The sequence below is a fragment of the Bactrocera dorsalis genome, chromosome 2 (assembly GCF_023373825.1).
Source record: "Bactrocera dorsalis isolate Fly_Bdor chromosome 2, ASM2337382v1, whole genome shotgun sequence".
NCBI classification, from domain to species: domain Eukaryota; kingdom Metazoa; phylum Arthropoda; class Insecta; order Diptera; family Tephritidae; genus Bactrocera; species Bactrocera dorsalis.
Window position 1 is genome coordinate 99,321,966 of NC_064304.1, and position 17,785 is coordinate 99,339,750.

Sequence of the window (17,785 nt, forward strand, 5' to 3'; positions counted from 1 at the left end):
AAAGGTGATACACGTTATCGCTTTCTATGAATTCAAATATGTAATGTGGGTACGATTTACTATATTTATTATCATGATCATTTCTTTTACAGTTTTTCAATAAAAAATCTACACAGTGTAAATTCGTTATTTACAGATCAATAGTGTGGATGCTGTGAGCTTCCGCATTTCGGGGGCTTCCCCATATAATAAAGAGTTGTAAATTCAATTTTACATGGTTCGCTTTGATACTGGCTAAATTTGCAAACTTAATAATGAAAAAGTATTGCCTGGAAGAGTTGTAAGAACAACAAATTGAATGTTTCTATATACATTAATATGGCAAAAATATTATAATAACTTATTTGCTAATAAAAACAATTTTAGGCAAATCTAAAATATACAAACGCATCACCGTCCTCTAATATATTCAGTTGCAATTGCTTTGCAAACAATATTACCAATATGGATTAAAGAATTAATGTATTGTAATTCAACAACAATAGCATACTATATATACATACATATTCATGTCTTTGTCATATAAATAAGAAATTAATGTGTTAATGTACATATTATACGTATATCCATGGAAAAACAATCTTGGCTGGGGGAGCACACTGCAATGAGTATGTTGTTAATTGCTACTTTGGCTGGTGCCTAACTTTACATTGAACTTGAGAACGGCCAGTGTGCGTAGTTGTAGAATGCACGAGAACAACTTTACGGCGGGTCCTAATTTTAAATCGAGAATTTCGGTAAGATCGGATTGTTGAAGCAACAAAAGCGCACTACCATCGATATCTTCACGCAAAAACATTGCAGTTATTTCGGCATTCCGTAGTACACATTGAACGAATGCACATGTATCCTTTGTTGACCAAAGCAGGGGGTTGCGTTTAATACGTTGCATATCGAAAGCGACATTACGTTGCCAAATATTATAGTTCTGTTGCAGACGCGGACCATAGTCACAGAGAAACTCTTTGGCAATCTTTATTTGTGGAATTAGAAGAGATGTTGATTGTTCTGCAGTTGTACTGTCTACCGGTTGGTAAACTTTTACAGCAGTTGCAATGGATTTGTCCGTGTGTTCAGTTTTTATTAAGGATTTTTGTTGTTGTTCTCTTGCAGAACCAATTTCAATTCGGTTTGCACTCTCCTGCGGAATTTGTTTTTGTTTTTGCTGTTTTTCCTGCTGAATTACGTGACGTGTTTTTATATTATCCAAAAGTTGAATATGTTGCAATATATCCGCTTCGTTCAAATGTGACGATTGAGATGGCTGCGACTGCTTCCATTTTAATGTCGGCTGTTTTTGCTTCATATCTTGCTTACCCATTATTTCTGAGCGTACAATCTCTTCATGTTCCAGACGCGGCGGCTTTTCAGTTTTCTGTCGCCAGTTTTCTGCCGTATATGGGCAACAATCTTGTGTCGTATGCGTATTTATATAAAGCCGTTTGGCATTACCGATACCGCGGCAACCAAAAGTTGAGCAAACCATCTTGGTTGAGCGCATTCTATAGCCAGGTGGAGGCTCTAGATCATGACTAGTTGCATCACACCAACCAATCGGATGCAAATCCGCACTATCATCTTCCAACCAAAAGCAATAATTACTTGGCCAGCAATCCAGATGTAACTTAACGCGATGTCCTTTGCGACCGATAACTGTAGCCGGACGTATTAGTGAGGGATTACGTGGATCAACAACTTCCAATTTCATATTCGGCTTGAAATCTATTGGATCGCGGGTGGAAAACATCTCTTCTGTTGCGGCCATGCCACTGCCATGATTTTTTATATAGTCAGCCCACGAGAATGTAGTATTTTCAAATTCGGGTGGTACGATTAATTGTTGTCTTCCTACATGCCAGCCACAAGGATGTATGTAGGGTGAACTAATATCCACCCAGTAATCGTAGCAATCATCCCAACCATCAAAATGCACACGTATGCGATTATCTAACACATCCGAAACGGAAGCAACACATAGCTTCCCGGTGTCGTTAAGGTCCTCGGCTTCCAAATGCATTCCAATCTATTACAGATTTTAGTAAACAATTATAAAAATGTTTTAATATAAAAATATTGAATATTCAAATAAAATATCTTAAATATGCTTACTTTAAATGGATTATGAGTACCCAAGGATACATTCAAATGTGTAAATAGAGCACGTTGCGCTGCTATAGCTTTACATTCTGCTAAGTATTGCAGCCAGTTAAATTGATCAATAGTTTTACCCTTTGGTGGCTGCAAAATACGTTTGGTTTTCGCACACCAACCTGGTGGAAAAATGTCCATGGAATCGGCATTCACCCAGAAGTCGTACATGTATTCATATCCATCAAATGTTAACTTCAAGCGATACCCTTGTATATCAACAATCGTGCATACACAAAATAGTGAACAGTTCTCTGGATCAATAGCTTCCAATTTCATACCAATCTGAAAACGATTGGGTCCCGTTGGAAATGGATTAATAAATAGATTTACAGGTGCCGCGATGGCATTGAATTTTTCTGGGAGATATGTGGACCAACGGAAGGATTTTTTACTGGGAGCTGGAACGTTTGATTCTTGGGTTTTTCGCTTGCGTGAAAAGGTGGTATATTCCTCATGCCGGCGTTTACGGGATTCTCGTTTTAAACAATCTAAAGAACAAAATTCTACAAGAAATACAAATTAATTAGCTATTCATATTACTCTTATGTTCAAGCTCATTTGTGTATAAATTACCTGGAGCCAAAAAATCCAGTGCCGGTCCATGACAATTACACCGCCTACATAAATACAATAAACCATTGCGATTTTCACTTAAATATGGAACCGATTCTCGCTCATAAATAGGCTTTTCGTAAGCTGTGTGGATACGTGTTCGTGGCGAGCAACGTTCATTTATTTCAATAAGATTAAATTCGTTCAATTGGAAGCGCATATTAGTGCCACGTGCACTACCGACACGTTGATTCCAGGTTAGCATATTGAAGTTGGATAACATTTTTAAAGCACACGATAATGCGTCTTCTACAGCGGTTGTAATGGCTTTTGCAGGAGGTGGTGCTGTTAACAGGTTGCCAGCAGCTGCCGAAGTGGTGGGTTGGTTAAGATTGGCTGACATGTTTTTGGTAACGTTCGAAGATGACGGCATTTGTAAATCATCATGCAAACTATGGTGACTGGAAGAGGTGGATGCAGATGATGTTGAACTAACGGAGATTTTTTCATCACAATAAAGTGATTTTTCTAACGCATCTTGAGTGTGTTCTACAGAGGTCTGGGTATCTTCTGCTTTTGAGTCCTGAACTAAAGTTTCGGTCTTCTCAAAATTATCAGTATGTTGCTCTCCCTGGTCAATTTCAACATCTTTAATTACAATTTCAAATTTTTTTGATGTGTCCTCAATATGGTCGTTTTCCGTACATGCATATTTTTCCGAAATTTTTTCGGAAGATGAAAATGTTGGTGGTTCTTCTGTTTTGGGAATATCTGTAATAACCTTTTTTGTAGCATTATATAATGAATTTTTATCCGTATCTTTGAGTGGTGGTGGTGGTTTCATGTCGTATTCAAACTCCTCTTTGTTTTCCATTATATCTTCAACAATTGGTGATCCTTTGATATTATTTTCGTTTTCTTGATTTAATTTTTGCTCTTCACCAGCGTTTATTTCGTGATTCACCTCAGTATAATCAATTAAATCTATGATCTCACATTCGTTTTCAATAACATTGCATTTGGAATTCAATGTTTGTTTACGTCGCGGAGGACTAGCTTTATGTTTTATACTTTTTCCTTCAGATGTTGTCGAGTGACGACGCTCTGACAATGTATGTTCAGATGTTAGCAAAGAAGTTTGTCTCTGTTTCACCATAAGTGGAGCGTTTGTTAGGTGGACCTCCTTGAAAGCACAGCTCAGTGATTTAGATCGTTTTGAACGAGGGCTGGTGCTGCTTGTAATAACTCGTTGAACAGGGCGTACTTTAAGAAGTGATTCCTGTTTTTCAACAAGTTTTGCTTGTACCAATACAGGTTTAGACAGATCGATCTCTACCTTAAACGAGCTGCTATTATTTACCGCTAAATTTGTAACCGAAGCTGTTTTCGTGGCGGGCTCTTTTGTTTGAATTGATGGCTCTGGTGGTGAAGTAGATGATTGTTGAGGTATATTTTGTAATCGGTTAAATGAAAAATCTGTAGTACACTCATCAGTTCGTAACTCCTTGCGTACGCTACTTTGGCTTATTATACTTGAATCACCTGCTGCCAGTTTGGCAGCTTCTGAGAGGGGGAGCATAGCATTAATAAGAGGTTGTAAAGCACTTGTATTTTGTAATGCATTGATTTGTTGAGACGGTTTCTTCAGGGTTGTAGTTATACCAATTGAGCTTGAGATATTTGATGAAGCAGAAGATATTGGTGCTTTCATCAGCATTGTTGTAGATTTGTTGGAAGTATTTTGATGCTTGACACTTCCAAGATTGGTCATCGTTGATGACGACTTCAGAAGAGTTTGAGATGAATTAAGAGTATTGTTTGTATTTGTTGAGGTTGATTGTGTTAGGACACTATTTTTTGGTGGGTTACCAACTACGATTTGTTTGACAAGTTCCTGATTCAATATTGTTAGAGAAGTCAGCTGATTCCCATTCCCAACCTCACTGCGAGTAGATGTGCCAACCGTGCTTTTGGCGCACCCAGGTGAAGAATATTGTTGTCGATTACGGACTAGTATAGAAGCTGGGATTACTGGAATGAACAAATTTTATTAAAATAGATTATAAACTTAAAATATTGTAGTCCTACATCTACATAGATTTAACAAAATAGTTATATATTTTTCTAGGTACCATGTTGTATTTATTTATTTTTCACGTAGACAAATTCGTTTATATATTTGATAAATTATTCTAAATAGAGAATTGGTGAAACACCAGATTTTGATAATATCGAGTGTAGTAAATGTCAAAATGCATTTTTACTTTTTTTAAACTGTTATTATTCTATTTACTTTTACATATTGCCCTTTACATTACCATGATTCAAGATACAACTTTCAATTTTTAAGCAACAAAAATGTACTTGTGCATCGAAATAAAAACGATCAGTATGATGATGTTTCCTTAAACCCCTACTATAAATACTACGCACATAGTTTTTCCCTGACATAAAGTAATGTTTTTATTTAATATTACCTTTATCTAAACAAAACTCCATTCTTTTATCACAATCGTTACACTTTGGTTGGAGTATTCAATTGAAATAAACAGCAAAAGTTGTTAAATAATAAGGATGCAGGTTTGTTTCTTAATACTTGCATTAACACAGAGTTGCATTTTATGGTTAGCGTTTCTGTATATACTAAGGTCGTCGTTTATTCGCATTGTGTTAAGTCTTGGAAATTATGTTAGATTTACGTATGACCTTCGAAAGCTATATACTGCGAGGGAAAATATGATATATTTATAGAACACAAATACACCAAATTTGTATTTTTATGTAAGATAGGCTTGAGAATAGAATTTTTGATTTTATAAAAATTCGACGAAAAAAATTTTTGTACATTAGTCTATAGGATTGTGCATATCGATACAATACAATACTTATCCTACAGAGGCAAGAATTAATGATATATCATTTTTTGAAGAGTTTCCAAAGTCAGTAACACAACAAAATTGTTGTACTAGTTTTCGATCACCTTAATGTACATCTTTATTCATTGTACATAAATATATATTTATATGCATATAGACCCACATTCACATACATATGTATGAGAATACACGTTTTGTAAAAAATTACGAATTCCTAATATGATAAAAATGCGATTATTTAGATAAAGTTTTTTATTTATATATACTATATCTAACTTATTCTCCTTCATGATATTTGTATACTTTTTTCTGATTTTAAAGTTGAAAATATGGTTGAAAATATTAAGATTATAAAAGCGTATGAAAGTATCCATTATTAAAGTTAATACTTAAGAAATGTTTCAAAATATCTGCACATCAATTCCGTTTCACTTTTCTTGCTTGTGTTTAAAATATTATCAGATATCACATTGCATGTGCAATGTGTACATATTTAACAATCTTTGAATTTTCAAAGTAACTTTATATTTGGTTAGAAAGGCTCTTAAAAATCAAAAATAACTTGAACCGATAAAATTATTTAAATATGGCTAATTACACACTTTCTTGGACACAATCAATTTGGAGTAGCGGCAAAAAACGATTTATGTTACTCATATCCATTTATTTAGATACATTTGTCCATTATGCGTTACATAATTGATTGGTTCAGAAAAATGGCAGCTCCCACAATGATGTTCAGCACAATATACACAATTTGTTTTAATATAATTAAAGAGCAGATAACATGCTTTTGGTATAATATTGAACAATTTCAAAACCAGTTGAAACTTACCAGAATTATGTAACATTTCCAAAACTTCTCCTTCTACTTTGATATTTGTTCCATCTGCTTGGTTCCCTATACTGTTTGGCATGGCTGAATTTCCACCTCCATTAACACCAGTGTTAATAGGCACTGTGGTTGCTGATACCGATACAGTAGAGTTATGAACATTTTTTGACATTACAAAACTTGCGTTATTGTGTTGGCTATTCATGACGTTGCGGGCACATGTAATTACGTTTATCATAGATGGAGCAGATGATGAACACGTCTGCATTGTATTTACATTCCCAGTGTTCAGAGGAAACGGGCAGGGCTCAATGGCTGGTGTAATGAATGCCACTTGTGGTATATAATTTAAAGTACTATTACTGTTTAAATTTGTTGTCACAATAATATTTGACCTGCGATCTACCAGATTTGTACAAGCAGTATCTTCTTCACTAACATTCATAATTTGTACAACTGGGGTCTTGATTTGCAATGGCAAAGCTGAGAAAAGTTCCCACTAAAATGAAATATAAGCGTGTTCTTATATCTAATGAAAAAATATTGTAAATAGATTGTTAATCAGTTGATTACACAATTATAATAAGGTTTTTATTCATACCAAATGTACTTTATACTATTTCTAAGTTTTAGTTACTTCAGGATCAGTTAGTTAAGAATGATTTGAGTTTTTGTTGTTTATAAGTTGATAATGTTGATGAAGTAACTATTGACTTTACATTGGCCTTGACAGTTGAGAAATCAGTAGTGTCTTAAATACGTTCATTTTTATGTTTTTAATTTTTAGTATATGGGTATGCAGATGCATTTCTTGTTTTAACACTTTAATTATATTTTTACTTTTTTAAAGGTTGGAAACATTCTTGGCACAATACGGTATAGTTATTTATATATTTTCTTGTATAGACATTTTCAATAACTTTTATTATATTTTTATCACATTTTTACCTGTCGCGGTTTATATCCGGAAGGATTCTGGGCGCATTTAAAAGTTTCGCTCTGCTATTTCTAAACCGCGGATGGATTGAAGCGAACAAAATATGATGGGTACAATGATGGCAACGCTACTGCGACGTTGACTGCGACGCGTTAGTAGGGTGGCAGAGCTGCCTCCAACTTTTTCAAATTTGTTGATCCTGGTATCAGAGTCAAAAGCCCGCTATTATTTAATTATTCTATTTTATGTGAACACTATCTAAAATAACAAATACACTCCGTACAAATTCGGTTTTCATCAAAATTGTGCTTCTCTCTGACAATGGCAAATCAAAATAATGAGTATAAAACGCAGCAATGTTTCTGCAAAGTGCTTGTATTTGCTCTAGTTGAACTAAAATCGTATTGAATGATTATCAGTGTTGCGTTGTTTGCGTCTTTAATCACGTAGTATGTTCCTCACTTTTTGTCGCAGAGGAAGTCGACTTCTTTTAGTGCATATTCATGTAACCCTGCAATTGAACGATTTTTGATAAAAGTTTTGTTTTTTAACTTAAGGATTATCAGGTAAATAATTGGTAAACATATCTCAAAACAAATGTAATCAAAACTAGTTAATTCTCGTTCATAAATTCATGTAAACAAGTGTTGCCATCCATAGAATTTTTTTTTTACGAACAATGCATACTAAATGTACTCATATTTACATACATATATTTTGAAATATTAATAAATATGCAACATTTTTATTTTTGGAAATAACTTAAGGACTCAATACACCATTTGAAGTATTCGCAAGAATGATAAATATATGCGTGACATATGTATGTATATGTGTGTCATTGTTTCATATTTTGAACATAACCTATAAAGAAACCTTTAAATTAGACTTGGGATGCTCATATTATTATAATATAACTATTAGATCACAAAATGTATACAATTCAAGCCACTATACTTATTTGCCTTTAATTGTTATCTATAACGTTTGACTATGATTAATAATTAGTTATACTTCTTTTAGTATATAAATAAATTATCACTTTTATTATAAATTTAACATTTTTTATAATAGATAAATTGTATCATGTACAAATGTATGTATAGGATTACGAGATGCAATAGAGGAACGTATATTTGTACATACAATATGCACATATCTACTTGCATTTGCTTGTGTGTTTATATGTATAAAAATGGCCTATAAAATAAAATTTTCATTTTCAATATGTGAAATTTGGTGACATTGAGTCTCAAATAAGGCGCGCAGAGTCCACAACTTGTATTTATAAATACTTTATATTGACACTGTTGAACTATTTCAACGAAAGAGTAAATAAATGTTAAGGAGAAAGAAATTAATACCAGTTTAAAAAAAAATCTTTTTGAGGTGGTAAGAAACAGTCATTTTCGCAATGGGCCATATTAATACAATATTTAGTGGTACCTTTTCATATGCATATGAACGTTTTAATACGTATCTACTTAGTTATGCATTATGAGAATTATTTACATATACATATTATTAAGATACATACATGTACTCATGTGTTCGAATTGCGATTTATGGCAAGAGAAAAACTTGTAACAATTGATAGCAAGTAAGGAACTTTTATATAATACAAATGTCGCCATCATTTAACATACATTTTCATTTTCTTATTTATATAGCATAATTGGAAGACACGTTGGATATTTCACTTTGATGGCTTTTATTTTATAATTAAGAACTTCGTGTCTTGGTTTACAGAGTTGAATTTAATAGATCCTTTGAAATTCTATACAATTAGCGTACGTCATACATATGTATACGTATGCGCAATTTCAATTCACTAAAAAATTATTTGTTCACATGCATGTTAATGGGAACGCAATGATTAAAAGATGCAGCGCCACTTGATATATGTATGTACATTAACAGGACAAACCACTAGACACAGTAGCAACAAAAGGTACCCATGATTGGCAGTGAAAACGACTGCGTCATTTTGATGAAATTTAAACAAATTTTACTGATTTTAAAAGGTAAAGTTATTTAAAATATTTAATTTGAATGAGCTTCAATTTAATTAAATGCAGTTATCGCTAATTATTTTAACAATAATATAGGTCTAGAAAATACTGATAGCAAATCGATGCATTGTGTGTAAAACTTTGAATAACGAATTTGATATTAACCTGCCAATCTAACAAAAATACCTACTACCGAAAATAAATGAAATGTAAAAAATATATATGTATGTATATTAGAACATTACTATTTTTCAACATTCCTTACATACATATTCTTTTATAACTTCCGTGCCCTAGCGGAACACGCAATAATATCCGCTTATAATGCCTACGTGTAAAAGAAACTTACCAATGCTATGTGAATATATCAGTAAAAACGAAATTATAATTGAAAAATGTAACTGTAATTATTTTGCTTTAAATATTTTTTTCGCAATTGTTCTTTAGTTTTAATTTTGCTCACCTTTCTTTTCTTCCCAAGCTATTTATGACAGTACTTTACTTGTCGTCATTTCAGTAGCTTGAGCAACCCTGCTACTGTCAATCAATAGAGTAGTTTGGTGAATATTATTGAAGAAAATAAAGATTGTGAATTAGATCATTTATTTACTATTTAATTAGAATATATCATAAAGTCTACTTTTACTAATAATTAATTTCGTACGAGTTATAGTACGACAATTAAGATATTGGAATTCAACATTCAACAAGAATTTTAAAAGTATGTCACTAATCGATAAATTACAAGAGCCTGATGACAACATACCATTGGCCGATGAGGACACACAAGGTATTTAAAATATGAAATTGAACTTGATAAGAATTTACTACATATCATTTTTTTTAGTGATCATTAACGATGATGATCCACATCAACATATGCCAAATGGACATTCGATGGATTCGCTCCGCTCGTCATTTACTAACCGCAGCTCCACCCCTGACTCATCACACAATTCATTAGAAGTAGATGTAAGTCCCGATGAGAAGGAAGAAAAAGCTCGCCTTATTACACAAGTATTGGAACTGCAAAATACACTCGACGATCTTTCACAGCGTGTTGATTCTGTAAAGGAAGAAAACTTAAAATTACGTTCTGAGAATCAAGTGCTTGGACAATATATAGAGAATTTAATGTCAGCTTCCTCTGTGTTCCAGTCAACAAGTCCAAATGCAAAAAAGAAGTAAATCATTAACAGGACTAATAGTAGTCCCTTAAGCGGTTCGATTAGGCTTAAAAATAAATATTTTTTTTTTACATACCTAAGTTGTAAATGTTCCGCTCTTAATGTTCAAATAACCTAGTGTAATTTCTATAAGTTTATTTCATCAAATTTTCCTTCATTATTCACTAGTTTTTAACAAAAAATGTTTCTTATTAATTAAACACATTTTTAGCATACGGTACACAGCACTTTGCACACATTTACTTCGCGATACCAAATAAAATGCCTTTATCTGAACAATAATTTTTATTAAAAGACAAGCCTTTTCCACTAACTAAATATATCACACTAATTCAAATTTTTGTCTGATTAACGCTTTTGATGTTTTTTTTTTAATTTTGAATTATTTTACATATAATTGAATTGTAATTTATTTCGTCGAAATTAATTGCAAATTCAAAGTGATTTTGCAAAAAAAAACTTTTCGTTAGGACCTTATACAGAAATAAACTAATACATGTGCAAATTTCCTGACTTTCCGCAGTGGGGTTCGGCGAGAATATAAGGTTTCGTTTTCAAATATCATATAAGATAATATAAGAAAATGATGCGATGTATTTCGACCAACATATGGTTTCTTGATTGGAATAATTTGCAGGCAACAAAATTAAAAAAAAAAAAAAAAAATTGTGTAATATTGATTTTTCGTTCAATATATCTGTAATATGTAATAATTTTAATTTATCAATATAGTAATACTTTAAATCTCCATTAGCGTGAGAAAATATTGACCTTCCCGCTCAAAAGAAAACAAATTTATAACGAATCGAATAAAATTCGCCATATTATTTTATTTATTTTTTTTTTGTACATAATATCATATATACAATTACCTTTTATAAATCTTTCTTCAAAATTAAGGGATACGATTATTTCTAAAATGCTTAAAATCTATTGTTGGGCTGTCCATATGGATTATACCTCTGAAATCTATTGTTTTGGTGCCCGCCTCTATGTGGGTTTTGTTGGTGGTTTCTGTAATTATTGCCACCAGGGAAGTTGTTTCCATGATTGTTTTGAAAATTGTTGTAACCAGATCTAGATTGAAAATTCTGTTGAGGATTTGGTCCTCGCGGATAATGTCCCCGATTGTTTCCACCCATGTTAAAAGAGTTTCTTCCCAAACTGGCTTGGACCATTCTGTGTCCACCGGCACTTAAATGTCCAGTTGGGAGGTTTCTGTTGAAACCAATAACTGGTCTATTGTGACCAGACTGACCTTCTGATCTAGAGTTTAAGACATTTGGAGGGTCTATTGCATTAGTAAGACGTATGGCAGGAAAAATAAAATCACTGTCATATTCTGGATCCCGAAAACGAAAGGTTATAATTTCGTTCGACATTATATCAGTTAAACCATTTATTGGGGATTTTAATGTGCCTGAGATTTTTATGTTATCTTCTGCTTTTAAAATACTTCCAGCCATTCCATCCAAAACCACCTTAATTTCTTTGTCCATAGAATTAAGTGATTTTAATTGATGTTTCAACCATTCAAATTTATGATGCAATTGCCCAATATATAAACGGTTGTCGCCTCTCTTATTTCGCCGGACTTCTTCCTCTGTTAGTTTTTTATAAAAAGGTTTAAGTGCTTTAAAAAGCCTCCGCTCGTCAACAAAAGGCAGTAAAGCTACTCCTTGCCAAGCAAACTTTTTTCCATTTAAATCAATTTTAAAGTCCTCTGGGTAAAAATCGATAATTGGTGAATCTGGATCAGACATTAATGTTGCCCATGGTTTTGGAACATGAGAAGAGCTGGCGGCGGGAAATACTCCCATCAACTGTTCTAATGGATTAAACGGTTTTGTGCCTTTGTCAAAACTGGTTGATAAGCCAGTAATATTCACAAAATCGGATGCAAATGGTGCGTAATGGTATGGAAAATACCAATCCCATGAAGCACAACCTTGATAATAATATTTTAGAACCCAACAAAGTCCACGCACATATTGCAAAGCAACTGAATACCGAAAGCTTTGATTATTAGTTCCAACATCAAACTTCGATTCGTAATACCGATTTTTGAAACCAGCCTCGTGTAATCTAACCTCGTCATTGTCATTTTCGTCAGAATCGTTATCAAGACCTGCTTCTGCAGCAGTTCTTTTAACACCTTTATTATTTTGAGTTCTCAATTTTACAGCTTCTTCTTTATAGTTAAATGCTTGTTGTGAATTCGATGCTCCTCGATTTACCGCTGTTGGTTGGAAAAATGAGGACACACCAAGACTTTCAGCTTTATATTCGTTTTCTCGCTGGCGCTTCTGCCTTGCCTTAAATACCAGCTCTCGGCGTTGTCTCTCTTTAAATATATTATCTTCAACATTACCCAAATCTGTTAGAATCATTTGAACACGTTGGAGATTGACTTCTCCTGAATTCGTTAAATAGCCACCAGTCTTATATACACATTTTTTATACAATTCCACCAAGCGATCCACTGCGCCTTCTCTAATTTCAAGACTTGGTAAATGTGGTAAAAAGTCATTTCCAACAAAGAAGCACATAAAAACCCAATCATCCAAAGCACGCTCAAAATCATATTTAAATGGTATATTAGGCATTTCTAATGTCTTTTTAAGGTATTCTCGAAGAACACTCAATCTTACGAAAATAAATCTAACTTCAGCGTTTATGGGAACGTCAGGTTTAAAGCTTTCATCTTTCGACCCACTTGCATTTCCTAGCCCTACACACTTCTGCATTTCATGTCCATATTGTTTACATATATCACATGGGCGAGGTTTATTTGGTAGAAACTCTTCTCGTATGATTGTGAAATTCGGTTCATGAGTAGCAAGTCCTAACATAATCAAATCTGCATCTGCACCACAAAGTACATGTTGAGTATTGGCATCGTGATCTGGTTGAGCCCTTTGTTTTCGAATATAGTCCATTATTTTGTGTTCACCTTCACCAGGGACATTCGCATCTGACAATACTACTTTTATTCCTTTCCAAGCTGGGTTTGTGTTCATACGGTCGTGTATATAATAATGTAAACACTTACTTAATCTGTCCATAAAAGGTGTACCTGGTGTTATACAATTGGAATCGAAGTGTTCCTCGTCAGTTTTTTCAGGTGGAAGTATATATCCCTTGACTAAAAGTTCGTCTCTAATTTTTTGTATTTCCATCCGTTTTTCATTTGTTTCCTTAGCAGCTCTGAAGCGCCGGGACCTCTGTTGATTCATTTTCGCCCTTGGCGCTACACCATCAATTGCCATATATAATAATTTTCGAGGGCGAACAATACCAAACAATCTGTCAATGCATTCAAATATCGCGACCATCATTTCATCTTCATTTTTCGGGGCTGGCTTATCTTCAGGATGTGTGCATGGATGTATAATACCATTCATATCCAAATAAAGATTATCAAATTCAATTCCATTAGGGTTTGGTAGTGTAGCGTCCTCGTATATTGTTTGTCCGGTGTTTGGATCCAAATTCTTGTTTTCTACACAATCAACGATGACACATGCATATTTCTTACTTAACCATCTAAAAAATGCCGGAACTCCCATTATAGTAATTTTAAAAACTCCAAATTTTCTTACAAATTGCTAAAAACGAGGAATTTTAATTCTTAACCAAACAAGCGGACAACCTGGACAATGATAATTATCAATAGACACTATATTGTGAATAGCAATGCAATAATTCATTGCAGCTAACTTTTCGCTAATGTGTTTACTTGCAGCGTTGTTTTCGCTTTAGGTTTTTTTAATGAATGCAATTTAAGAGGAATTTGGAAAAAATCAGTCCTTCAATATCAAACATATTCAATATAAATTAAAATTAAACGATGTGTAAAATATTCTATCTAATAAAAGCGATAAATATCTTTTACTTATGACCTTCGGCAATAATAAGCGATTCTCCAATAAATTATTTTTATTGGTATGGCAACGCTAGTGTTGATTATAAAACAAAAGGGATCAAAAATACAATTTTGCCAATGCTAGTGATTTGTTTTTTATTGGATTCAGAAAATTGCTGTTAACAAATGAATTGCAAGCCAAATAAAAAGTATAGACTCTTATAAGAAAACATTTTGAATTAATTGTAATGCAAATACTGTAGCAGTAGTGGACAAACAAATTATGTGAAGCTTATCCATTTGTGAATCGTGATAATTGCGAAAGGTTGTACCGAAGTATGTGGCAATTACATGAAAGTAATAATACAAGAGGCGTTAAATGACTTTCGACAGTATTACATACATTTAGTTTTGGAGTGTGATATTATTACTGTGCAAATCAATAAACGACTAGTGTGAGTTCATATCAAGTTTTTGCTTTGGTTGATTGAAAATAATAAATGAGATATAAAGCGATAATCGCATACATAGAAAGAATACATTTGCATATCACTTTAATTCGTTCACAGTAGTGCAATGCAGTTGTGCATCATCGACGTTTCCATTTCCTTTATTTCGTCATACTTTATGTTTTTGTTTGTGGCAGCTGTTCGCGACCAAAAGGGTTTGAAAAATATCGATAGTCAACACATTTATTTTTCCTATCGATAAGGCAAAACATTATTTATAAAATATAATTATATACTATAATAATGAAATAACTGTATATAACAAAGATTGGTAAAACCCTAAGAAATTCAAATTTAAAATCAAATCAATATTTTGTTGTAAAATAGATGCTTCTATTCGTTAGGCTCGTAAGAGTCATACGAAAGTTTCCTTAATCGATAATACAGAGTGATTTCGATACTCCACACAGCTGCTGAGTTAATAAAAGATCTTTGAGTGTAATTTTCTCATTGGAATCAATTAAATTTTTTATTGTCTTGTATAGCAAATTTTAATTTCTATTACTTATATTTTTTATCATAAATAAATTCTAGAATACGTTGAAGATTACGAAATCAACAAAAATATCTCAGATAACACTGTATTTATTTAATGGAATACGTTTGTACATATAAACAAAAGTGCATGGAAATGAATTGCAGCTGTAGTGAAATGCAAAAAGAAACACTATAACTTAGTGATAGCCGTAATAACAACAAAAACCATTTACATTATTATGGCGTACCAAATCTTGAAAATGAATTATTGAAATACATAAACATATTTGTTAATGGTAAACATTGCTTGACGGGTATAAGGGGAAATCACTAACCAAAGCAACTACAAATCATTTATTCGTGGCAAAAAGAAAATTTGTCTATACTCCCCAGTCATCCTTGACATCTAATTCTTTGGTATTACACTTTTGTTGTTCTTCTGAGTGGTCAATGGCTGACTTCGATGCAATTTATGAAGATGAACAACTGGAGGAGCACTATGAAGATCAAATGGTCGCACCTGTCCCAGAGCCAATCATTATACGAGGTGCTGGCAACATGACAGTGTAAGTTATTTGCAAATGATTAAGATAGAACTTCTTATTAAAGCACTGTCAATAACAATTATTAATTAATTAATACATAAAAAAAACGTTGAAAAAGATTAAGCAAAAATTGCTTTGATTTTTATGAAAACGTCTTTCATAAATACAATTTTAACTTATTTCTTTTTTTTCCTTCGTCTAATACCTAGTTTATTGTCTTAATTAAAACATGTATTTTTTCTCATTAATTTGAAAATATTAAAAATCTTGTAAGTTTGAATAAAATATCTAATTTTTTTTGGAAAACAATTATTGAAAATAGTCCGTTTTCTGCTCGAGGTACATGGGTTTCCTTAACAAAAAAAAAAGCAATTGAGTAAATTTAGATGAATATTCCTATTGATTTCAGTTGTTAAAACATTATTATATTACCAACTATTATTATTATTACTTACAAAAAAAGTAATAAAAAATAAAATTTTTTGAAATAATTATAATTACAGATTTGGTTTGAGTAATCGTTTCAACACAGAATTTCCCTCGGGTTTGGTTTCGCGGGTTGCACCTGAAGAATTCAAGGCAACAATCGGACGTATTAATGGTATTTTGAAGAAAACATTACCAGTAAACGTGAAATGGCTATTCTGCGGCTGTGTATGCTGTTGTTGTACATTGGGTTGTTCTCTTTGGCCGGTCATTTGTTTGAGCAAACGGGTATGTATGATCGCATATCGCATAGAAATAACACATTTATCTTAGCAATTTATTTACTGTTGATTATTAAAAATTAAATTATTCCTGTTGTACAATTCTAGACACAAAACACTCTTGATAAGCTGCTTGAATGGGAGAATAGCCATTTGTATCATAAACTAGGCCTACATTGGCGACTTCATAAGCAACAATGTGATTCAAATTCGATGATGGAGTATGTGCTGCGTATTGAATTTATACCGAAGACGCCTATTTATCGTCCGGATTAAATAAACATGATTTGAAGATGGAACATCATTTTAAGCGGGGGATGGGGGGTTTTAAGTCAGCCTTGGGCTTTGATTATGCATAGAGTTTGAAATAATTTTTATTAGAATAACTGGAAGGAATAATACAACTATAAATACTAATTAAAACCAATCGAAACTATTAGTTTGTATATATGAACTTATACGTATTACATATATGCACTTGCTAATAACTAATACATAAAAGTAAAAAATGAACCGTCAGATGATATTGAATTGCCATCTGTGAGCAACTATAAAAATAGTTATTATGAATGGAAATGTAAGGAAGAGTTTGAAATAATTTTGTTGCGTACGGTTTAAATGATATTTTGGGGTTGCTTTTATTTATATATTTTTTTTTTGCTTTCGCCCATACGCCTGTTGCTATGGTCACTTAGTAAAATATAGCAAAATGATTTCTGCTGATTAATTTCTGTAAATGTGATGAAAAGTATAATAAAACATTTCTAATTTAGTTTTAATTTACAAGAATTTAAAGAAAACAACTAATATTAATTGAAAGCATATGCTTCAATGAGAAGATTGTATTCGCTTAGAATTAAGTCACTTACATTTATTTAAAAAATGCTAATAAAGATTGTATATTTAAAATAAATAAAGAAAGTATTTATTTTCTCGGTTAACATGTAGTTGTATTTCCTCTTTTTGTTACTCTGAGTATAATAAAATTACCTTAAAAAATGTTTAAGAAATTATTACTCAAAAAAAAATTTATATATTCTTATATTGGTATAAGATCGTATGTACATATGTATATAAAGCATGCTATTATTTCATTTATAGATTTTAATTTAAAAATATGTACTAAAATTTA

General features: G+C 32.4%; 4 protein-coding genes across 11 annotated transcripts; 2 read left to right on the forward strand and 2 right to left on the reverse strand.

Moving 5' to 3' along the window:
• Window positions 1-44: 44 nt before the first annotated feature.
• On the reverse strand, window positions 45-9,897 carry LOC105231507 (lethal(3)malignant brain tumor-like protein 3). 6 transcript variants are annotated; one of them, XM_049447552.1, is made up of 6 exons: window positions 9,827-9,897; window positions 7,363-7,862; window positions 6,415-6,913; window positions 2,725-4,734; window positions 2,110-2,654; window positions 45-2,023 (listed from the first exon to the last, which is right to left on the reverse strand). In XM_049447552.1, exons 3-6 carry the CDS (start codon window positions 6,857-6,859, stop codon window positions 617-619), a joined length of 4,407 nt encoding a protein of 1,468 aa, XP_049303509.1. In that variant the 5' UTR covers window positions 6,860-6,913; window positions 7,363-7,862; window positions 9,827-9,897; the 3' UTR covers window positions 45-616. The 6 variants fall into 6 exon arrangements, with proteins under 6 accessions (XP_049303509.1, XP_049303508.1, XP_019847763.2 ...); XM_049447551.1 differs by having other exon boundaries at window positions 9,713-9,832; XM_019992204.3 differs by lacking the exon at window positions 9,827-9,897 and having other exon boundaries at window positions 6,415-6,943; window positions 7,363-7,892.
• Window positions 9,860-10,887, forward strand: LOC105231506 (short coiled-coil protein A). The gene is made up of 2 exons (XM_011212828.4): window positions 9,860-10,153; window positions 10,211-10,887. Exons 1-2 carry the CDS (start codon window positions 10,087-10,089, stop codon window positions 10,549-10,551), a joined length of 408 nt encoding a protein of 135 aa, XP_011211130.1. The 5' UTR covers window positions 9,860-10,086; the 3' UTR covers window positions 10,552-10,887.
• A 314-nt stretch (window positions 10,888-11,201) lies between these two features.
• LOC105231505 (5'-3' exoribonuclease 2 homolog) lies at window positions 11,202-14,233 on the reverse strand. Its single transcript, XM_011212827.4, has one exon. It carries the CDS (start codon window positions 14,117-14,119, stop codon window positions 11,474-11,476), a length of 2,646 nt encoding a protein of 881 aa, XP_011211129.2. The 5' UTR covers window positions 14,120-14,233; the 3' UTR covers window positions 11,202-11,473.
• Window positions 14,234-14,508: 275 nt separating this feature from the next.
• LOC105231503 (cysteine-rich hydrophobic domain-containing protein 2) lies at window positions 14,509-17,594 on the forward strand. 3 transcript variants are annotated; one of them, XM_011212825.4, is made up of 4 exons: window positions 14,509-14,870; window positions 15,459-15,967; window positions 16,450-16,660; window positions 16,762-17,594. In XM_011212825.4, exons 2-4 carry the CDS (start codon window positions 15,852-15,854, stop codon window positions 16,927-16,929), a joined length of 495 nt encoding a protein of 164 aa, XP_011211127.1. In that variant the 5' UTR covers window positions 14,509-14,870; window positions 15,459-15,851; the 3' UTR covers window positions 16,930-17,594. The 3 variants fall into 3 exon arrangements, with proteins under 3 accessions (XP_011211127.1, XP_011211128.1, XP_019847760.1); XM_011212826.4 differs by having other exon boundaries at window positions 15,795-15,967; XM_019992201.3 differs by having other exon boundaries at window positions 14,509-14,751.
• The last annotated feature ends 191 nt before the right edge of the window (window positions 17,595-17,785 follow it).

Bases quoted from the DNA above. Each gene is read 5' to 3' on its own strand.
- LOC105231507 (XM_049447552.1), bottom strand. From the start codon at position 6,859: ATGAATGTTAGTGAAGAAGATACTGCTTGTACAAATCTGGTAGATCGC. The intron at 4,735-6,414 runs GTAAGTTTCAAC...TGTTCATTCCAG, and splicing joins GGAAATGTTACATAATTCTG to TAATCCCAGCTTCTATACTA. The intron at 2,655-2,724 runs GTAATTTATACA...TATTTCTTGTAG, and splicing joins ACTGGATTTTTTGGCTCCAG to AATTTTGTTCTTTAGATTGT.
- LOC105231506 (XM_011212828.4), top strand. From the start codon at position 10,087: ATGTCACTAATCGATAAATTACAAGAGCCTGATGACAACATACCATTG. The intron at 10,154-10,210 runs GTATTTAAAATA...CATTTTTTTTAG, and splicing joins GGCCGATGAGGACACACAAG to TGATCATTAACGATGATGAT.
- LOC105231505 (XM_011212827.4), bottom strand. From the start codon at position 14,119: ATGGGAGTTCCGGCATTTTTTAGATGGTTAAGTAAGAAATATGCATGT.
- LOC105231503 (XM_011212825.4), top strand. From the start codon at position 15,852: ATGGCTGACTTCGATGCAATTTATGAAGATGAACAACTGGAGGAGCAC. The intron at 15,968-16,449 runs GTAAGTTATTTG...TTATAATTACAG, and splicing joins GGTGCTGGCAACATGACAGT to ATTTGGTTTGAGTAATCGTT. The intron at 16,661-16,761 runs GTATGTATGATC...GTACAATTCTAG, and splicing joins TCATTTGTTTGAGCAAACGG to ACACAAAACACTCTTGATAA.